This window comes from Eumetopias jubatus, unplaced genomic scaffold, assembly GCF_037043125.1.
Source record: "Eumetopias jubatus isolate StellerSeaLion01/CBP00866 unplaced genomic scaffold, mEumJub1_p1.0 scaffold_12, whole genome shotgun sequence".
NCBI classification, from domain to species: domain Eukaryota; kingdom Metazoa; phylum Chordata; class Mammalia; order Carnivora; family Otariidae; genus Eumetopias; species Eumetopias jubatus.
The window spans coordinates 27,225,603-27,247,939 of record NW_028274818.1 but is presented as its reverse complement, the minus strand read 5'-3'; the positions used below and the strand labels follow the sequence as shown (position 1 = coordinate 27,247,939).

Below are 22,337 nucleotides of genomic sequence, written 5' to 3'. Positions count from 1 at the left end.
GAGCCGGATGCTTAACCGACTGAGCCACGCAGGCACCCCTCTCTGCTATATTATTGACTTATCCGGCCCCCAGGAGGTAAAGAAAGGACAGAGAAAGGAGGAGGAAGGGAAGGCCTGAGTGCTGATCACGAAGAGGAGGGCTTAACACCACCTGACGGATGAGTTGATAAGGTTCTGTTTCTTTGCCTAAAGTCAAACAACCAGTAGGTGGTGGAGCCAGAAGTCAGTCTGCACTCCCCAAAAGGAAACTGCCACCCAGGCCCCCATTCTGAGCACTTAGGAGGCTCATGTCAGGCACGGATGTGGCATATTTCCTTGGAGTTGAGACCTCAAAGGAAGGGAATGTGTGTAAGAGCAGACCGGCGCCCCGGGCTGAAGAAGAACAGACTTGGGAAGGCCTGAGGATGGGCGGGGCATAGGCCTGAGGAGGGGCGGGGCGGAGAAGTGCGAAAGTCATTTTTCTAGGGATCTGATACTGGCTGTACTCAGGTAGAGGGTTAGGCCAAGTCGTCTCTCCCACCCAGCCCCAACTCCAGCTGCCTGCCTGAGTCCCCCCGCAAAACCCAGCTCGGGTGAGTGCAAGGCCAGATGGGCCATCAGGTGACGTGCAGATTTTCTTCAACCAGAATGATCAAGCTTCGACCCAAAGCCGCAAGGACCGTTGGGATAGCTCAGTTATCCAAGGGGCTGCACGTGTGTGCTCTCCTGGCCCATCCTGACCTCGGTAGGCCTCAGTTCTCACCCAGAACTGGGTGAGAATCAGTCTTTGGTTTAAATTCCTGTAAAAAGGATAATATCGTCCCTGCCTCATCTGCCAAATAGGAGCAGTAGGTGACATAAGGCAGGGGAGGGGCCTGAAACAGGATTTATCTCAAAGTGAGCCCTCAACTCCTACCTACCTGGGGTCTGGATTCCCGTTTTCTTGCTGAGCCAAGAAAAAGCTCTTCTCTGCTGCCATCTAGTGTGAATCTTGGGAATGACACCTGAGGGGAGGTGAGTGGGGAAAAGCTCTCCGGTGAGGTCACCTGGGCCCTAAAAGCTGCTGGTTGGAAGGTGGTGAGACGTGACGCAAGGCCTGTCACGCCCGGAATGGGCCACCTTCTCACCTCTGCATGCCTTATGCTACCCTCTCCTCTTGGCTTCCCCACCTCCCCAGTTTTGAACTAACAGTGTGCTTAGAGAGGCGCTGTAAGTCACCACACCCAGGGTTAGTGGGGTGCAAACCACAGATTTATTTTGCAAGTAAAAGAGGCATCCCAGGAGGGCCAGAACAAAAGGAAACATGGCTGAGAGCAGAACGCTTGGATACGGAAAGACCAGAGAGGTCCACGGGATTGCAGCCCCTGGGGAGAGCTGGGGAGGCAGGCCGTGGAGTGACCCCAGGGGCCTGGTGGCTGGGGCTCCAGGGGCCTCGGGCGCTCAGCTCCACGTGCAGCATTTGCAGGAGGAGCTGAACACCAGGCTCTGAGGGCAGCTCTGCTGGAACAGCCTCCCCGCTACACAGCTGTAGTAGCTGCTCTGGTCCCGAGGGTTAGGGTAGAGCCCGTCGGCTTTGCCTTGGCAGAAGGTGCCCTGTTCAAGGCTGGGGCCATGCTCAGGTTCAGAAGGACGGGGTGGTGTGGGGACTTCCGGTTCTGGGGTGCCTAAAGGCATATAGGGAAGACCTGGGGAAAGAGGGAAGATTCAGCCAAGTCTCCCCCAAGGGATCCCCACCCACAGGCAGAGAACAGTCCGACAACACTATGCCCACGGCTGCGGCACAGCTCAATGGGCCATACGGGGGCCACACGTATAAGAGGCAGTCGATGGCCACCCACCCTCTGCGCAGACCACCCATGCACTGGCGAGGGCCCCCGGGGGTCTCGCACTGCGGGCGGAGCGCAAGCTTTCCCTTTGAAGAGAGGAGCAAGCTGTGGTTCCCAGGCTAAGGGCCCCCAGAGAGAAGCCCCGGTTACCGACACCCCCGATGGGCATTGCCACAGTTAGAAAGGGGAAGAATAGCCTGGAAAGAGAATGGTTTCAACAGTTTCCTTAGCCCTCGGGGGTGCATGATATTTGGGAAATCGCAGTATTGGGACAAGGTTATTTCCTCAGAAGGAGCCAGGACCTGCAGCTCAGGGGGGTGGTGTTGGTACCCTAGCCCCGAATTCTGCCTCTGGTCCCGCACCCCTTACTCACTCAGCTCCAGCTGCAGTGCTTTGATGAGGGGGTAGAGGCCCTGGTTACAGAAGAAGCCGGCGAAGTCGTCCATGTCCAGTGCCCAGACCATGGCCCCGCCCAGGCCCTTCTGCTTCAGGTAGCTGGCCTGTGAGGGGAGTGAGACCGCAGGTGGAGGAGTCTGGGGCAGCCCGGCCAGGCCCGCCCCAGAGCCCGTCCTCTGGCTTCTTCATCAGAGACAGGGCTCTTGTTTCCAGCACCCCCAGGCCATGAGTGGTCTAGGCTTCTGGACACAGCCTTGGGCTAGAAGCCCAGGTAACCGAGTCCTGATCCCTACCGGGCATAAGTCATTCTAGAATCCTCCTGCCTCAACAGGAGCATGGCCTGGGGTGGGCATGAGGGTGGAGGTGTGAGGAGTGGATGCGTGTGAACTTCCTTAGGTTGGAAGCTTTAACATCTCTGTCTTTTCTGGGCTGAGCTGCTGTGTTTGCGGGCACTGCCTGCTGGTTGTGATTAATCCAGTTACCAAAGGGATGACGAAACTTCCCCAGAGATCTGAACACTTTCCTGTCTTTAGGTCTTTGTCCTCCCTCGAGGGCCTTCTCTCCAACACTAGATCCCCAGGTCGTCCCCAGGAAAGGGTTGTGTGTTCCCTTAAGGGGGCTTCCCTGTCCCCTAAGCCTGCCAGGGGGCCCTGGCATGAGGCAGGGTGTTGGAAGGTAGGGCCGGTCTGGGGCCTGCCCACCTTCTCTGCTTTCAGACTTTCTCAAAGACCTTTCCACCATGACCCCTTCTCCCATCTGTCTCCTCCAGCCAGGATCACTCTCCCTGCTCAATTCTCCCAGAGCCCTTGATCTACCCCTCTAGGAAGACCTGCCATTGTCTGCCCTGCATCATAAGGGATGTGACTTGTCCAGATGAACAGGTGCGGGTGCCTCTGCAGGAGGTCACAGTCTCATGGGGGACAGAGGCATGGAAATACATAAATGCAGGGGAGGGGGTGGAGAGATGGGGTAACTGGGTGATAGACATTGGGGAGGGTATGCGATGTAATGAGCACTGGGTATTATATAAGACTGATGAATCACAGACCTGTGCCTCTGAAACCAATAACACATTATATGTTAATTAATTGAATTTGAATTAAAAACTGTAAAAGAAAAAGAAATACATAAATGCACTTGTTTTGAACCACCAACATTGGGCAAGAGTTGATGGGGGGATGGTCATATAAGTAAATCAAAAGGTCTATAATTTGAACATGCACCAAATATTGTCAATGAGCTGAATAAAAGGATACACCTCACTGTATTTCTCCTCTTCATATGTCTGTAGAATCTGCATTTTGTTAAAAACAAATACAAGTATGAAATAAAATGCAAATTCTTCCAAGAGTGGTACTCAGTGTAGAGCAACTTTTTGTGATCATGTCTTTTCTTAGGTGGTAAAAATACAAAATACTATCACCAGAAGATCTGTGACATGTTGAGATATTTTAAAGGAGACTCCTCTCTGAAGAGGTTCTGAATGTTATCATTCAGTGTTATTGACAGGCTCGGGCCCACCCAGGACCACCCCCCCCTCCCAGCAGGGCTGGGCCTCACCTTGGTTTTGAAGCTCTCCACATCATCGAAACCTACCCACTGGTTGCCTTGGAAGGCATAGGGTACCTTCTGGTCCTTGATTCTGTGCTCAATGGCCCCCTTCCAGGAGCAGACCTGTAGAAGCAGAGGGCAGAGCTGGGGAGGAGGCACCTGTGCCCCCTTGCCAAGAGGAGACTAGAGAGTGGAAAACTCCTGCCTGAAGGAGTCTGCAGGACCCGGGAGGTTCTAGATTGAGTGACCTAGGACCCTGGATTCAATGAGGCACTGGGGCTTAACGATAATCCAAGATGACAGATATGGATAGGATTCACCAAGCCAGAATTCGCTATGCCTGACATCCTCATTCAGAAACTATGGGAGAAGCAGCAGCCCCCACCCCACCCCATATTAGGGGTGGCTGTGGGTTCTCCTACCTCGTAGTAAGCCAGCAGCCCTCCCTGTTTGGTAAAGGGGCCAGGGGTTCCAGGCCCCGTGGCTGGGGCCCCTACTCCAGTGTCTGATGGGGAGGCCAGGGTGAAGGATCGTCCATAGGTGGGCATGCCAAGGATCAGTTTGTTGGCAGGGGTCCCCCTCTGCAGCCACAGCTGCACAGCAGAGTCCTGGTGAGGGGCAAGGAGGGGCAGGGTTAATTCACCTTGCCTCTGGCCTGGTTCTGGTCTTCCAAAGCTGGGGGCCTCAGAGAAGCTTCACAGTGTTCCAGCCTTACTAGTGTTCCAACCCTGGCCTGTCTTCTTTAGGTCCTGTCTTAGATTCTTGACCCCAGAGAAAGAGAAGCTGCATGGCAATCTAGACAAGAGCGTGAGCTTTGGAGTCAGACAACCATTCACGGAGGCAATATTTATTCACGGCCCATTGTGCGCCTGGCTAGATGCTTGGGATACATCAGGGAGCAAAGCAGCCGAGATCGCTGCCTGTCTCAGCAACTTACTACTTAACCTTGCTGAGCCTTGGGCTTCCTGTCAGTTACATAGAAACAACTAAAATTGCAAGAATTACAAACTATGATGCAGGTATAAGGTCCAGCAAAACGCGGTAACGAATTGCTGTGATCATGCTTGTGCTCTTTGCGGTCTGCTTCATTTATCTCTGTGTTCCTCATGCCTAGAACAATGCTCAACACTTAGATGCTCAGACAGAAAGAATAAATGAGTACATGGTGTCCTCATGTGTACCTGACCAGGGCCTTCCCCCTCATGTATGACTTGACGTGACATCCCCAGCCTGTGACATGCGGACGTACCCAATCTAAGGATGTGGAATAAATAAATAATGACAACTCCTCCCTCAAGCCAGGATTACGGGGTTCCCCCAGGAAGCTTTCTGTTCAAATCTAAGTCCTCCTGTTACTCCATACTCTCTTAGCACTTAAGTAAGGAACACTTTTCACCTAATATATCCATATTTATTTCTTTTTGCTGGTCTACGTGAGTTATCTCTGATCAGACTGGACCTTTCCGAAGGCAGAGGGCAGGGCCCCCTGCTGAGGTCTATAGCACTTTGTGCAAGTTTGGACAAGTCACCTTCTGGCCAGAAGCAGTCCTGGGCACACAGTGCAGAGAGTAGAAGGCCTCTTTGTAAGAGGAGAAAGGCCTCCCTTCCCCATGTGGATCCAGGGCACACAACCTGGAGAACACAGTGCTGCTGGTGGGCTTTAGGGCCCTCGCCTCTCAGCTGAACGTCTCTGGGTATTTCCTGGCTGGGCTGGGCTGGCTTCCCCGGGACCCACAGTTTTCCAGATGGGGGTGCAGGGGCTGGGCTCAGTGTGAACTACGGATGCCTGACTCAAGTGCTCAAAGATGTGTCCCTTATTTGTGAAAGAGCCCCAGAAGTCTAAGATGTTCTACCCAAGCTGATACACTTAAGATTCAGGCTCCTCAAAATTAAAAAGCATTTTTATTTAAGGTTTTTTGTTGTTGTTTACTTTTTAAAAAGAAATAATAAGACTGTTCTTAATTTTTAAAATGCAGAGTAGGCTTATAAAAACCCTCTGGGCGGCTCCACCCGGGTGAGCCAGGCAGGAAACCTCCACTCACCTCAGCCTGAAACCACACCAGCCCTTCGCAGGGGCTGGGACTGGGGTGGAGGGGCGCTGCCCCGAGGGACATTTCCTGATGTGTTATCAGCTTAGGAAAGTTTCCACCTCCGAAAGCACCTTCAGAAGGTCAATCGGAGTGACCAGGAGGGAAAGTTTACCCATTGTCTTGAAGGAAATGGGGTGGGGGGTAGGGAGGAAGCAAGAAGCTATTTTCGCTGGACATTCAAGCTCAAAGGCAGCCTCCTAATGAGTCACTGCTTTGTTTGATGTTGTTAAATTGGTTTGTTGTGTCTAATATCAACCAGGATGCTACACAGAAGTAAGGTTTCCCCTCAGAACTGGCATAGGAGAAGAAAAGAAACAAGCAAAGAAACAAAAAGTCCTGGCTACTCTGTCCTGCTTTGTTACGCTGCTTTTCCCTTCCAGTAGGGCCTCAAGGCTCAAAAGAGGCCACCTGGGGGCGCCTGGGTGGCTCAGTTGGTTAAGTGTCTGCCTTCGGCTCAGGTCATGATCCCAGGGGCCTGGGATCAGGCTCCCAGCTCAGTGGGGAGTCTGCTTCTCCCTCTCCCTCTGCCCCCACCCCCACCCCCGGCTCTTGCTCTCTCTCAAATAAATAAATAACATCTTAAAAAAAAAATGGCCACCTGACAGGGCTTGTGGATGGGGAGTCCTGCCTCGCCCCTGCAGCCACTCACCACGTTCAATTTGGCTGCTGCCCTGCTCTCCCCCTGCCTCTTGTAGAGGGGGCTGTTATGTCCTGTGGTCTTCTCATAAGAGCCATGGAAGTCGTATGCCATGAGGCTTATGAAGTCCAGGCTCCTGCAGGAGGGGTGGAGAGAGGGGTGAGGGACTAGTGAGCAGCCCCTTCTTGCTCCTTCCTGCCCTCACTGTGGGGCCGAGAACAGGACCTCATGGTAAGAGACAGGGGTGCAGGCTCACCCCTGGTCTGTAAGAGGTGATCAAACAGCACTCCCTAGTTCCCCTCCAAGTCCCCAATATTGAGGTCATTGTCATTCCGACTGTGGGGTTGGCGGCTCCCGTCTTTGGCATCCTTCCCACAGCAACCTCAGGACACCTCGTGCCCTTACCATTTTGGAGGCAACTCTAGCTCAGTGTTGCTCAAACTTTCGTGTGCACATGAATCACCTGGGAACCTCATTCAAATACAGGCTCTCATTTAGGAGGCCTGTGGTAGGGCCTGAGATCCTGCCTCTCTAACAAGCACGCAGGTGCACCCTCAACACTTTGGGGTGCCAGAATCCAGATGACTCATCCTCTGGCCTTCACTCTTGCCCTCCCAGGGTGCTTGATGTTAAGACTGAGTTCCCAAGGAAAAGAGCAAGGATTCCAAAAGAGAGGATCTGGAACATTGGAGTAGCTGACACAGTGAGCAGATGCTGCCTGGGTCTGCTGCTGGATGGTCGGCCTTTCCCAAAACGATACCTCGCAGGTGAGCTCCTGCTCTACTCCCGGGGCAGCTCAGCCTGCTGTGGCATCTCCCACCTCGGAGAACACGGCTTCCCTATCATCCGCCTGAGACTCACTGAGCGATTTTGTCCACCTCATATCCAGCATCTATGTCCTTTCTCCTGGCCGGTGCGGCTACACTCAGAAGGAGGCGTTCCTTCCCCGAAGTCTGGGCTTCCTGCTGGAAGGCGTTGGCCAGGTCCTGCAGGGGCAACTCAGAGTGAGCACAGAAACAGGGACCAGACAGGCCCTTGGGGGCTCCAAGCAGATGCTCACTCTCAGGAGTCTGAAAACCGACCACAGGGCTGGACTGTGCTATGCTAACACATGAAGCAGTGGACCCCGGGGACATAGCAGCACCCACATGTCCTGTGAGGCCACCGGTCCGGGCCCCCCCTGGCCAGTGGGGTGACTCTCTCCCCCGCCCAGTCATACCTGCACCAGGGCTGTGAAGCGCTGCTTGTCTGAAGGAGGGCTCCCCCGGCTTCCTGGGTACTCCCAGTCAAGGTCAAGCCCATCAAAACCATAATTGCGCAGAAACTTAATGGCTGAGTTGACAAAGGTCTGACGGTTGTTGGCTGTCGCCACCATATCTGTGAACCTGTGGGGTGATGAAGGACAGTGTGGGCCTGCCTTGCTGACAGGGGGCCACTCTCTCCCTCAGACACGAGCGAGAAACTCCTCAGGATATAGGTGGCCGGCCATTTGGGCCGGGAGGATGCTGGGAGGGCTGCTTCAGAGGCTGCTGAGATATTTGCCGTGGAGTGACCAGCCTGGCCTCGGAAAGACACAACCCAGAAGTGTGTCCTGTCCCCAGGGCACATTGCCTTGCCTGGAGCTCTGCCTCCTCGAATGCCCTCCACCAGCCTACTGCCATGTCCCTGCTCAGAGAACTGTCCTACCCTGAGTCAGAGCTGGCTGTCACCCCAGCGTGGAGGTTTAGAAAAGAAGAGCGATCAGTTTCTAAAACGAACAGAGAGAAGTACAGCAAGGTTAGTGAGGATCTGGGTAACCCGAGAGCCTGCGGCCCTCACTCCCCGGTGGGTTAACACGGTCATTTTCTTCAAACTCACATTCGTAAAATGCTTGTGCTATTACTAGTCCAGAGCTCCTTGAAATCCTGAGCTGCCCGAAGAAACTCCTCCCCACATCATCCTGATGCCCAGGATCCCTCCAAGAAGTGTCTCAAGGTTTCTGATCCTATTTTAATTGGTTTTCTATTGACTCATTAATTTGATTAATAGCAGCAGTTCTTAAGTGGGTCCACGTGCTGGGATCCCCAGACGAGAAACCCCTGAATTCCAGGAAAAAATCTGCGTATAAACAGTATTTGGGGAAGGTGGGTCATAAATTTCATCAGGTTTTCAAAAGGGCTCATGATCCAAAAAATTTTAGAAATGGGACGCCTGGGTGGCTCAGTCGGTTAGGCGTCTGCCTTTGGCTCAGGTCATGATCCCAGGGTCCTGGGATCGAGCCCCGCGTCGGGCTCCCTGCTCTGCGGGGAGCCTGCTTCTCCCTCTGCCTGCTGCTCCCCCTGCTTGTGCTCTCTCTCCGTCAAATAAAGAAATAAAATCTTGGGGAAAAAAAACCAAAATGTTTTAGAAAGAGTGGTTTAGAACTTTGGGAACCTTATATTCTGGACTTTCTAGGAAAAGTCTAGGTTCAAATATCTCATTCCATTATCTCCATAATTCCTCAAAAATGTCCTAGAAATGCCAATATTTTGGGCAGCCAAGCTCACTCTCAGAGGTGGAACAAAAATTCTCAGATAAGATATCCTGTTTCAGAGCTCCGGAAATATAGACACTACATGTTGTCTGGGATTAGCTGGGACTCTCCCTCTACCCATTTCTTGGAGGAAGAGACTGAGACCTGGAAAGAGGCCAGAATCTCTCCTGCACTCCTGGCAAGACTGGATGTGTAACAGTCTGGAGCTAAGCCCCCTCCACAGCCCTCCGAATGAAGTACCAAGAGCCCAAGAGGAAGGTCAGCCCCCAGAGTCCAGCCTCCCCTCCCGACTCCCTCACCCTGACTACACTTCAGCCTGGCCTGATTCCCTGACCAGGGCTCTCCCTTGCCAGTAAGTCGGGTCTCCACCCACTGGCTCTGCCGTACAGGTGCCCACGGCCAACTCACTTCCGGGTGCCGAAGTTCCAGCCCCCAATGGCAAGCAGCGTCTTCAGCTTGGGATTCCTAGGAAAGACGACACAAATGCCGGAATTGACAGAATTTAATGCCTAGCCAGCTCCCGGGGCTCACCTCACTGATGGGGAAAGCAAGGGGTGGTGGGTGCCCTGATGGGCGGCTGATGGGGTGGGGGTTGTGTAAGTCCCTATGCATAGAGCCTGGATGGGGGAGCTCTAGATTGGGAAAGAAAAGGCATGTTCCTGCCTTCAAGGGCCTCCCATCTGGCTAGGGAGATATACAGACAAAGAACTCAGGAAGCAGAGATAAGGGCGGATCCATAGAGAGGCTTTGTCAAGGTGGCGATAACACTTGAGCTAAAGGATGGATAAACTTTAAGAGGAAGAAGGGCATGCATACCCAGCAGAGGGAAACAGTTTCCCAACCCAGACCCCACTTAGACCTAAACTAGAATGGCCCTTAAGGAGTCCCTCTCGGGTGCCTGGGTGGCTCAGTTGGTTGGGCGACTGCCTTCGGCTCAGGTCATGATCCTGGAGCGGCGGGATCGAGTCCCGCATCGGGCTCCCTGCTCAGCCGGGAGTCTGCTTCTCCCTCTGACCCTCCCCTCCTCATGCTCTCTCTATCTCATTCTCTCTCTCAAATAAATAAATAAATAAATAAAATATTAAAAAAAAAAAAAAAGGAGTCCCTCTCTACCCCTACCTCTTCCATATAAGCACAGGAAAGCCCAGAGAGGTGATGCAACTTGCCCAAAGCCACATAGCAGGTCTGTAGCTGAATTGCAGCCCTGGGGAAGATTTCTGACTCTGAGAAGAGGTACCTGCCTTCTCTACCTCCCATCCCCCTCCAGAGCAGCTCACATCTTCTTCAGGCCATTGAACTCCTGGTATAAGGCCTCATCGCCCCACTCTATAGAGCTGAGCTGGTGGTTGTTCATGCCCGCAAAGGCATAGACGAGGTGGGTGCACAGGTTCGGGTCCACATCCTTGGGCAAGAAGCAAGTGACCCCCTGTCTATACTGGGCCCAGTTGGTGAAGTAGCAGACCAGCTTTGCGGCAGAGCCTGGCCATTGGGGACAAAGATAAGAAATGGCAGTCATAAGGGTCTGCTGAGGACTGTCATCCTCTGCCCAGGAGCAGAACCTACGTAATGCCAGAGAGTGTTAACTATGACTCTTGACCTGCTGAAGGCAGGTCGGCAGAACTTTCAAAATGCAGTTTGGAATACTTCAGAAGATTCATTAAATTGCAAATATGTGAAGTAGCAGAGAAGAGACCTCAGTTACATGCCTGCGTTTATGTTTTAAGTCTTGCTTTAAAAAAGCTTTATTTCGGGGCGCCTGGGTGGCTCAGTTGTTAAGTGTCTGTCTTCGGCTCAGGTCATGATCCCAGGGTCCTGGGATGGAGCCCCTCATCGGGCTCCCTGCTCCGCAGGAAGCCTGCTTCTCCCTCTCCCACTCCCCCTGCTTGTGTTCCCTCTCTTGCTGTCTCTCTCTCTGTCAAATAAATAAATAAAATTTTTAAAAAATAAAATTAAATAAATAAATAAAATAAAGTTTTATTTCTTGCAGAAAATCTATGTTAATATCGCTGATAAGGTTCTAATGAAGAGTTTGTTTTATCTAGGAAAAGGCAGCTTGTTTCTGGAATCCCCAGAAAGTTTGGGAATTTTGGGGGGCTGGGGCGTCTGTTCCTAGAAGTTTGATCTAGCAGTGACGGCCTCCACAGAGGTCAGCGCTATGCTAGGTTGACCAGATAACCAGACAGCAAGAAGGCTGACTTTTATTCCTGCATCTGTCAGAAATGCACTTTGGGCCGATTACTTCTTCAGCTCTGGCCCAGGGTCCCCAGCTGAAAATGACGGGTTGGTCGCTGAGGTTTCTTCCAGAACTTGCGGTCTATGAGGGTGTGGTCTGCACGAGCCAACATTTTATGCCAGGGACTTGCCAGAATCGTGGGTTTGTACTGGAGTACATCTATGGCCAGTGTCTAGACCTGAGGACTTCCTTTAGCCCCGACAGGGTCTCTCTGCAATCGCCTCTGCCTTCCATGTGGCCAGTAAGAGGTCAGGGGAGAGGGAAGGGGGTGCAAAGTGTCTACAGGAGGCTGTGTGGAAACCCAGAGCATGAGGGGCTGTCTGAGACTCCACTGGGAGAAGCTGGAGTCCTTGGGTCATCCCTGGCTCTAGCCAGAGGCCACTCAGGAGTAGAACTTGCCAGTGGGGGCTGGGAATGTAGCCTGCAGTGATATAGGAGGAGGAGGATTGGCGAACTCCCCAAAGCAAAGGGTTAACCCGGGGAACAATACATCCTAGGACCTACCATCTAGGAGGAAGCCTGGAGGCTCTTCTTACACCATACCCTGTTATATCAAATATTGTCCATGGATTTTTGTACTAGAGAGGCAATAAAATGTGGTGGTTAAGAGCAGGGTCTCTGGAATTTTAATGCCTGGGTTGAAATCCCAACTCTGCTGCTTTTCAGCCAGGTTACTCAGTTTTTCGCTCCATATCATGAGAACAATCATCATTTCTACCTCAAAGTACTGTTGTATGGATAAAGAGTTAAGATATTAAATACTCAGAACGGGGGCGCTGGGTGGCTCAGTCTTTAAGCGTCTGCCTTTGGCTCAGGTCATGATCCCAGGGTCCTGGGATCGAGCCCCGCATCGGGCTCCCTGCTCGGCGGGAAGCCTGCTTCTCCCTCTCCCACTCCCCCTGCTTGTGTTCCCTCTCTCGCTGTGTCTCTCTCTGTCAAATAAATAAATAAAATCTTTAAAAAATAAATAAATAAATAAATAAATCCTCAGAACGTTGCTAGCAGACAGCAAGCTCTGTTCTAAGTCCTTTACATATATTAACCCTTGATTCACACAAGGCTCTGTTAATATATATACCATATATATACCAATATATATACCATACCATAAACCCAGAAGTAGCTTGGACTTAAGCTTTTGGGGAAATCTTCAACCTTTCTTCCCCATGTTTGTTATTTCTGTGGCCTCAGGCTGTTGCCTCCTGGGAGACCAAGAGGAGAACTATTTGTCTAACATCACAGCCCCGCCTCAAGATGAGGGTCTGAGGAGCCAGCATTCCTGGGGCCATGGACACACAGGGAGTGGGGTGGGGTGGGAAGGGAACCCCAGAATCCAAGTTGCTGAGCATCCCCCAGAGATCTCTCTCCTGTCTGACACGGGAAGTAGCCCTTCTTGGCTCCCCCAAGCCCTACATGCCATCAGTCCAGCAGAAACGGGAGTATGTTGTCTAGGTGGAGCTAAGGGGCTGGGATGTGGAGCTGGGTAAGACTTGAGCTCCTTCCCTCCAGGAGCTCACTGCCTGGTCGGGGAGACATCTATGCCAATAATTAGCAACACTGACATACATACTGGGAAATGTGTTCAGCTCTGTGAGAGCACAGAGGTTGGAGCAAGTGACCTCAGGAAAGACCTGAGAGAGCTTGACAGTGAAGCTGGCCCCATGGACATGCAGTTGGGCTAGTAGGTAAGGCAGCAAGAACTTTCCCTGAAGGAACGGCAGGGCTGTTTGCGGCACAAGGACACTTGCAGGGGCCTGAGCTTTGGAGGAGAAGCCCCACGGAAATCTGGCAAGAGCTCTTGATGTGGGGGGTGGGGGTCGGGGTCAGGGTTGGGAAGTGAGTGGGGAAGGCAGCAGAGCCCAGGGAAGGGGCTGAGGGGATCCAGGGCTGGCCTCAAGAAGGTACCACTTACCCTCCCTGCCTCCAAAAAAAGAGAGCATCCAACTCTTGATCTCAGCTCAGGTCTTGATCTCAGGGTCATGAGTTCAAGCCCCGCGTTGGGCTCCACACTGGGTGTGGAGGCTACTTCAAACAAACAAACAAACAAACAAACAAACACAAAACAAAACAACAAAACAAAAAAGAAAGGCTCCACTTACCCCACTGGATTGTCAGCAGAACTATCAAACCTAAAGCAGCACAAGAGAGAAGGCAGAGGTTAAGAGGTCATTCGTATTTTCCCCGGACCCTATCTGCCTCTTGAAGCCCAGGAGGTAGAGATGGTCAGAGAGGGGTAAGCCCAGGGTGGTTTCCTCCAAATCAAACTTCTTCTGTCCAAAAGGGACCCAGGAGGGCACCGTGTCCATCCTTTCACCCCGGCCAGACATCAGGGACCCTCCCTGGCCTGAACTAGTCCCAGAGCTGATGGGTTTCTGAGAACAGAGGCTGCCCCTCCCTAGAACATCAATATTTAGGAAGATTCTAGGAAAACCCGTGAGGAGAGAATGTTTCTTTTGGAACAAGCAGAAAAACTGTCCTGGGGCTGGTGAGAGCCAGTGTGGAAGGCCTAGGTCAGAGATGCCATCTCTCGGTGAGCCCTCTGCACCTCTGTTCACCCCCACTAGCTCCCTACTTCCTGCTGCTTTCCCACTGCACCTCATTAAGAGCTTGGTTGAGTTACCAGCATCCTTGGAGACCTAGGGCCCAGCAGGACTCCTTTAGAAAGATTTATTTCACCTTTTTGGTGACCTTGGATTTTCCTGTTAACCTAATGGAACCTGTGTGAACACTTTTTAAGGACACCCAAAGTCATGGCCTCCAGGCTGCCCTCTTTCTTGCAGGACAACCAGCACGGAATTAGGGAAGAATTCTTTGGCAGTGGGCATCCCTTGGAAAAGGCCAAAAGCAGAAGACTAAGAACATGGGAAAGATAAAACCACCTACTGCAGTGGTGTTTGCTGACTCTGGGCTTGCAGAACAGGAGGAAAAGTCCATTTCAGCCTGTTGAGAAAAGCCTCTCCTTGCAGCACTAAGTCTCTTGGATTAAAAGAGTCCAGGGGGACCCCACAGGAACGGAATGACCCTCTGAAGTTCTCCCGCTTCCTTGCAGACAGCACCAAGAAGCCACCTAATAACCACATCCTCACCTCCTCACAGCTCCCTGGGCCCAGCCCACTCTCCCAGACAGTGCCCACTCACCTGCCCAGGCCATGGACCGTGCCATGGTGCTGGCTCGGCACCAGACTCCAGCCTGTGCCACCAGCTCTCTAGACCTGCTCTCCTTTTGTCAGGCTGCCCTGATCCACCATAGCCTGAAGTGTTGAAATCAGGCGGTGGCGGTGGGGAAAGAGAGGGTCTGGGGTGTGGCGTGAAGCTAGGGTGTCACATAGCATGGATTGGGCAAACCTAACACAATGGCCTTTAGCAATTCTTGGTTTTCTGGAACAATCACAGAGTGTAAACTGGGCCCTTGGCATGACCAAAACTGGGAGGCAGAGAGAGGGAAGCAGGAAATGTTTCTAAGCCTCCTGCTGGACAAGCACGGTTCTCATTTCCTTGGTGGGAGTTGGTGAAGACTGTGAGTGACCTATAACTTAATGGGCTTGGGAGGAAAAGGAATGACTCACAAGTCAGGGGAACTGGGCTCCTGACCAGCCTGCTTGCTTGCTTCTCCACTGCCCCCTCTGGAATTCACTTGCCCTCTCTGTAAGATGATAGGGTTGCAAATATAATATGTATTTCATGAAAGTTCTATTTTATTACCCTCTACATGATACTAATATATTTTATAGTCATTGATTGAGAAAAATACCTAATGGCAAATGACAACTATGAGCTTGTTAGTAGTTTTAAATGCCTTGGTTTTCTTTGTCTCTTTTTTTTTTTTAAATAAGCTCTATGCCCAACGTGGGCTTGAACACAGAACCCCGAGATCAAGAGTCACATGCTCCACTGACTGAGCCAGCCGAGTGCCCCTTGAATGCCTTGTTTCCTATAAATTATATATATATTAATTTCCTATGGCTGTTGTAACATATTCCCACAAATCTGGGAGGCTTAAAACAACAGAAATTCATTCTCTCTCAGTTCCAGAGGCTGGATGTCTGAAACCAAGGTGTTGGCAGGGCCATCTGTCCTCTGAAGTTTCTAAGGAAGAATCTTTCCCTGCACCTTCCAGCTTCTGATGGCTTCTGGTATTCCTTGGCTGGTGGTGGCATCACTTTGACCTCTGTCTCATGGCCTTTCCCCTGTGTCTCTGTGTGTCTTCTGTTACCTCTTACTAAGACACTTGTCATTGGATTTGGGGCCCACCTTAATCCAGGATGATCTCCTCTTGACATTCTTGCCTTAATTACATCTGCAAAGACCCTTATGCCAAATAAGGTCACATTCTGAGGTCCTTTTTCGGGGGCGGGTGGCATGGGGAGGAGTACCGTTCAACCCGCCATAGGACCTAACTGTGTTCGTGTTACTGATTCTGTCTGCAGACAATGTCTGGTGCGTGCATGAACTCCAGGGTCCCAGGCGAAACTTGGCAGCTCTTAGGTGATCAGATCTTTGATCCTTGACCTTAATATGAGTGGCCTGGATGGCTGAGTGGGAATGTCCAGTGGCAGCAGGTTCTGGGGTCAGGTTGCCTAGATTTTAATCCCAGCTCTGCCATTTACTCTCTGCACAACTTTGAGCCAGTTCCTTAACTTCTCTGAGCTCCAGTTTCTTCATTTGTGAAGTGAAATCCTCAGAGGATTATTGGGAAGGCATTACACATTGGCAGCTCTTACTCTTGGTTCTGCCCTGTGTGTGTCAGAGCTCAGGGTCCTGGTAACCTCTGTGAGGTCCCTAAGAGGGTGGGAACTTGGTACCCAGATGGGCAGGCCCTGTGTTCTCGCTTTCCCTGCGGCAGCCATGGCCTTTTTTTTTTTTTTCAAGATTTTTTATTTATTTATTTGACAGAGAGAGACACAATGAGAGAGGGGAACACAAGCAGGGGGAGTGGGGGGAGGGAGAAGCAGGCTTCCTGCGGAGCAGGGAGCCCGATGTGGGGCTCGATCCCAGGACTCTGGGATCCTAACCTGAGCCGAAGGCAGACGCTTAACGACTGAGCCACCCAGGCGCCCCAGCCATGGCCTCTTTTTTGATCATTTCTGTTCCCTTCCCTCAGGGATCCTTCAAAGGAGCCTGCTCAGGGTCCCCTGAGATCTGCAGCTCCTGGGATGTGAGCGAGAAGGGGAGGGTGAAGTGGTGCCTGCCTCTCAAGTCGCTCTTTGTTCTGTTCTGCTGATTTGTTTTCTGTCAAGTACTTCCACTCCTGCAGGGTGAACGCATGAGTGAAGATCGCTTCTCCAGAGAAGCCAGTGGCCTTCCTTCACTTTCTTGCCACCCCCACAAACACAACTGAGCTGTCAGCTTGGAGCTTTTCTGACTCAGCTTCCTGTCCCCAAGAGGACCCTGAAGAGCAGGGCCCAGCATTCTGAGTTGCTCCAAATACCCGTCTGGCCCAACTCATGTAGGGTTTCCACTATACCCAGGAGCCCACCATTAGCATTGCTACCTTGGTTAATGCAGCTGATTCTTCTTCTTCTTCTTCTTCTTCTTCTTCTTCTTCTTCTATTGTTTTCTTTTTTGTTCCAGACCATTTCTTCAAAGGAAAATAAGTAGGAACCTATTATATGAAACAAGCTCCTCTAAGTTCCTCGGGGAAAAATCTGGTGAGGGTCAGGGGCTCTGACTCTTGCCCTCTCGACACTAAGATCAACATGTCCTCCACATCAGCTCCCATGGCACCTCTGCGGGGGAAGGACTTGCCTTCAGTTGGGGACACTGGCAAATGCAACTATGTGCCCTATCTCCTAAAAACCAACAATACATGTCATAAACTTTGAAATGCTAAAGGCATTTCCATTAAAATAAGTAATAAAGAAAGCTTGAAGGCTACGACCACAGTTGCTCAGCATTGTTTTAAAATTTTGCCTATTATAGGGGCACCTGGGTGACTCAGTCAGTTGAGTGTCTGACTCTTGATTTCGGCTCAGGTCATGATCTCAGGGTCGTGGGAGCGAGCCGCATGTGGGGCTCCACACTCAGTGGGGAGTCTGCTTTGGATTCTCTCTCTCCCTCTCCATCTGCCCTTCCTCCCGTTCCCACTCTCTCTCTCTCAAATAAATAAAAATAAATAAATCTTTAAAAAAAATTTTTGGCTATTATACTAAGAAAAGGGGAAAATATATATAGTATATGAATGATATAACTGCCAATAGTTGTAGATATGTTTGGATATCTACAAAACCCTTCTGTTTTCTAGACTCTCAAAAAAATAGACCAGGAATAAAACAGAATTTGCTGGATTTAAGGTGAATTAATAGCTTTTCTCTATATTAGCAGAAACCAATTAGAAATAGAAACGGGGGCAAACGTCTGATCTACAGAAGTGTCAAAAGCTATAAAACACTTAGGACTAAATTTAATAACAATAAATTTGATAGTAAAATCCATAAAACTTATTGCAGGACATAAACAAGATCCAAACATGTGTCTGCACAGGGAAACTATATCATTAAAAAAGTGTCAGTTCTCCGTAGGGCGCCCAGGTGGCTCCGTCGGTTAAAGCGTCTGCCTTCGGCTCAGGTCATGACCCCGGGGTCCTGGGATCGAGCTCTGCATCGGGCTCCCAGCTCAGTGGGGAGTCTGCTTCTCTCTCTCCCTCTGCCCCTCCTTCCCGCTTATGCACTCTCTCTCTCTCTCAAATGAATAAACAAAATCTTTAAAAAAAAATGTTAAGTCTCCTCAAGTTAAAAAAAAAAAGATAGTAATGATGAGGGACATACTATACAAAACTTACTATAAATCCATTGGGATCAAAACATGGAATAGGCGCCAGAGCAGACAAACAGGGGTAGATCTGAGCATATATGGAAAACATATGTCCAACAAAGGCAATGTTTCAACTGGGCAGGAAAAAGATGTTTCATAAATGCCTATGACTTAATTGTCTACCAAACTAGAAAGAATCAAGGTTGGGCCCCCCACACCATATATAGTAGTGAGGATGGGGTAGGATGAAAGGGTGTCCTGGAAGTAAAGGGGGGTGGCCAGAACCCAGCCAGAGAGGGCGAGGGGAGGCCGGGGGAGTGGTGCTTGAACAGAGCTTTGAGAACTAGTAGTGTGGCAGGCAAAGAGAGAAAGGCAGGATGGTTTGGGCAAGCATACCAGATATTCAGTGATGGGTCGTCTCAGACAAAACCGCCCATCATACTGCAGGGACAGTGAGACAGCATCCCATCAGTTGAGAAGCACTGATTGAGGAAAGCAGGCTGGGGGTGAGCTCTGCTAAGGGGCTCTGCGGGGGAGGGCACTGGACATGCCAGCAGGGGAGGAAGGGGCTGCGTTGCTTTATCAACCTGGAGGATAAATCACCCTCCTTTATCAACCTGGAATTCTTCGGCAATTGTGTCTCAGACTAGGTAGGGTATATCTGAGGCTCACCTGATAGGCCTGACCCACACTGCAAAATATCAAGGAATAGAAAGCTACAGCCTGGGGTCGAGGCCTGAGAAGCAGAAGACAGGCGCATGTCCGGTGAAGCCCAGGGAGTGACCCAGAATACCCACCCGTGAATTTCTAACTCAAGTAAGCAGGTCTCGGCCTCCAGTGCAGGTGGCCCATGTCTAAGCTGAAAGATCCCTGGTACCTTCAGCAAGCGCTAATCAACAGCATGCCATGCCTCTGCTCCTCGGCCTTCTCCCTCCCGGGGCAGACTTCCTGGGCCCTCACATCTTACAGGGATCCATCTGAGTCAAGCCTTGCCTCTTCCCCAGTCATGCTGGTCCACACCAACTCCTGCCATGTGGGAGCCATTCCTTCTACCCAGAGCAGGAAGACACTCTGCTTGAAGACCGAAAGGCCTGGGTGTGCCTCAGTGGATCTCCCAAGAGATGACATCAGGGGGCTTTATACCCTTTCTTCCATCCCCATTGGCTTCTCTCACCCTCTCTCAGCCACACCTCCCCCCCCAAAAAAAACAAATTCAGGTAAGGCCAGTGTGCTTGATACACAATAAAACTTCAAGATAAACCCCCGGCCTGCCCCACCCCAGAGCAGACTCTTCTCCAGAAATTCTGGAGCCTGCTCTGGTTCACACACATCCTAGTTGTCTGAGCCGGGGCGAGTTACAACGTCTCCAAGCCTCTGTTTCCTCATCTGCAGAATGGACACAACACTACCTATCTTCCTGGTGAAGTGACTCGAGTAGCGAATGTGTGGAAGGGCTTGTAAGTGACCGAGCACCAACCGGATCTTGGCATGAGCCCCCGATCACAATGGGCGGCGTCATGCTGTCCTGCCCTTGCCGCCGGCCGGCATCCCGTCTGGACTGTGGCACCGCCCCCAGCCAGGCGGGCCCGGGCCTCTCCCCGCGACGCCGCTCTGTGCCTCCCCACACTGAGCATGCGAGGAGCCTTCACATAAGTCCGTTAACTGCTCCTTCCCACATTCCAGGTCTTCCCCACCCCCCAGCCGGTTCCTCCAGGCACCCAGGAAGTACCCCTGAGCCCCCCTTCTCCCCCACCCTCACATGACCGGGGGCTACGAAGAGCCCTCCCTCCTGTTCCATCTCCTCCGCCATCCCCAAGCCCCGTCAGCTCTCGCCCTGTCCACTGGAAGCCTCGTAACTGTCCCCCCTCCTTCCTGCTCTTGTCCCCTGCCCTCCATTCTCCACACAGCCGCCAGGGCAGGCTTTGAGAAACTGCAACCCCATCCTGTCACCCTCCTGCTAAGACCCCTCCGGGGTTGCCACTGAACTCAGAATAAAATACAACCTCCTTAACTGTGTCTCTTGAAAATTCCAAGACTGCTCTTTCATTAAGGCCTTTGCACCTGTCATTGCCTCTGCCTGGAATGTTCTCCCCTGTGATCTTCACATGGCCGGCTCCTTGTCCCCATTCAGTCTTCTCCTAAACGTCCATATAAAGTGGTGCCTGCCTCTCAAGTCGCTCTTTGTTCTGTTCTGCAGATTTGTTTTCTGTCAAGTGCTTCCACAAGCTGATTCTACCCATGGAGCATCTATCTATCTATGCACACGTGCCGTCTGTTGCCTATCCCTGGAGCGCAGGCTTTGTGAGAGGAGGGGCTTCGTCCTGTTTATTCCTTTAGCTCTACTGCCTAGAACATATCCCAGCACACAGTAAGTGCTTAATCCTTGTCTACTGAAAAAAAAGAAAGAGGGGCCCCCGGGTGGCTCAGTCGGTTAAGCCTCCGACTCTTGATTTCGGTTGCGATCATGATCTCAGGGTCGTGAGATGCAGCCCCACGTCATTGGGCTCCGTGCTCAGTGAGGAGCTGGCTTAAGATTCTCTCTCTGCCTCTCCCCCCTCCCCTGCTTGTGCTCTCTCTATCTCGAAAGAAAGAAAGAAAGAGAGGAAGGAAGGGAGGGAAGGAGGAAGGGAGAGAAGGAGGCAGGAAGGGAGGGAGGGAGGGTAAAGGAAGAGAGAGAGAGAGAGAGAGAGAAAGAAAGAAACAGAGAGAGAATATGGCCTCCAGGGTGCTGCATGATCTGGCCCCAGCTTTCAGGCTCACACTGATCACCATACCCCAAGTGCTCTGGTGCTACTTCATGAACACAAACATGACCAGCTCTCTCCCACCTCAGGGCCTTGGCACATCCTGTTCCCTTTGCCTGGAATGTCCTTTCTTCCCTCTTCTTGTCCTCTAGGTGTTGTCTCAACTGTCACCTCTTCTAAAGGCCTTGACTACCTGATTCCTGATACTCTCTCCTGAAGCAGCATGCTCTTTCCTTTCCAATACCTTATCCTAATTTGCAATTATATACTTATTTTGTGAGTTTGTGTATTTAATGCGTGTGTGTGTATCTCACTAGGCCAGAGGCTCCAAGAGAAGGGACCGTGTCTGTTTGTCCACTACTATGCATCAACAGCCCCAGGGGCTGGCACATAGAACAGGAGGCCTCAAGAAAATATCTGTTGAGTGAGCTAATTATTGAATGTTATTTCCCAGGCTCCTTTAATACTCAATGTCAAGTGCTCATGAAGTAGCCACTTGATGTGAGAAATGCAAACCTCCCCCTCAATATACAAATATACATATATGGTCTAAATATACAAATCAAAACCTCTTAATGTATTAGCAGAAGGCGTTCTCCCCAAAGTGTGGGTACCCAAAGCTGGATAAAAGAGGATCCAGGGTAGAGTGGAAACTCCTGAGCTCTTCCCTTTCCTATCTGGCCACCTTTGGATGAGCCTGAGTCCTGGACAAGGGTGAAGTTCATGGCTGCTGGCTGATGTGGCCTTCAGCCATGCTGACACTCAGGTCTGGGAGTCAGGGCACCCTCTGGGGACAAAGGACATACTGAGTCCCCTCTGGTCATGTGGACTGTGGCATTGCCCATCCAAATGTCACCTTATTTTCGGATCCTGGTGGACCACATCCCAGGGGAAGCTGCTTCTCTTAGCAATAACAGGTTTGAGCCTGAGGCAGTTGGCATGCAGTGGGTACCAGAACTGAGAGAGAAGGATCCGGTCCAGCTAGAGTGGGTCAACATGGGAAATACAGTCTATTCACCCCCCAAGGCTCTCCCCTACCTGTCTGCTTCAGATGCTCGGAGACACCAGCTCCTTTCCTTCTCTTTCCTTTTCCCGTTCTTTCTCTCTCTCCCTCTCTTCTTCCCTCCCTTGTATATTTCTACACATAATTTTTGATATACAATAATGTCCACTGCATTCCTTGCAACATTCAAAAACATAACATAAACCCAAAACAGGCTTAGGTGTTGCCTCTTGGAGCTTGGAATTCTATGTCAAATTAAAAAAGATAAAGGGGGCAGCTGGCTGGCTCAGTCAGTGGAGCATGAGACTCTTGATCTCGGGATTGTGAGTTCAGGCCCCACGCTGGGGGTAGAGATTACTTAAAAATAAAATCTTGAGAGAAAGAAAGAGAGAAAGAAGGAGAGAGAAAGAAAGGAAGGAAGAACGATTTCCTCAATATATTATTAAAGAGAAAAAGCAAAGTGTACCCATAGCACATGGCAGATTGAACAAAGGTATTTATTTATCTCCACTCTCCTGAAAACCCCAAAAATAGCAGTTAAAGGAATGAAATGGTATAAATCAACTAAAACAAAGCAAGTGGGAGAGGGGACCAAAATTGATGAGACATAGCAACA

General features: G+C 51.0%; 1 protein-coding gene across 4 annotated transcripts; it reads right to left on the bottom strand.

Annotated features, from left to right (window-relative positions):
* Positions 1-1,208: 1,208 nt before the first annotated feature.
* Positions 1,209-20,147, bottom strand: CHIT1 (chitinase 1). 4 transcript variants are annotated; one of them, XM_088017377.1, is made up of 11 exons: positions 20,036-20,147; positions 13,324-13,353; positions 10,269-10,470; positions 9,400-9,456; positions 7,699-7,864; positions 7,341-7,465; positions 6,492-6,615; positions 4,175-4,360; positions 3,762-3,875; positions 2,179-2,305; positions 1,209-1,664 (listed from the first exon to the last, which is right to left on the bottom strand). In XM_088017377.1, the coding sequence occupies exons 1-11, from the start codon at positions 20,040-20,042 to the stop codon at positions 1,420-1,422; spliced, it is 1,383 nt and encodes a 460-aa protein (XP_087873503.1). In that variant the 5' UTR covers positions 20,043-20,147; the 3' UTR covers positions 1,209-1,419. The 4 variants fall into 4 exon arrangements, with proteins under 4 accessions (XP_087873503.1, XP_027976051.1, XP_027976052.1 ...); XM_028120250.2 differs by lacking the exon at positions 20,036-20,147 and adding an exon at positions 14,363-14,465; XM_028120251.2 differs by lacking the exons at positions 4,175-4,360; positions 20,036-20,147 and adding an exon at positions 14,363-14,465.
* Between the last annotated feature and the right edge of the window lie 2,190 nt (positions 20,148-22,337).

Bases quoted from the DNA above. Each gene is read 5' to 3' on its own strand.
- CHIT1 (XM_028120250.2), bottom strand. From the start codon at position 14,387: ATGGCACGGTCCATGGCCTGGGCAG. The intron at 10,471-13,323 runs GTAAGTGGAGCC...CCCAATGGCCAG, and splicing joins TCTGCTGACAATCCAGTGGG to GCTCTGCCGCAAAGCTGGTC. The intron at 3,876-4,174 runs GTAGGAGAACCC...CTGCTTCTACAG, and splicing joins GGCTGCTGGCTTACTACGAG to GTCTGCTCCTGGAAGGGGGC.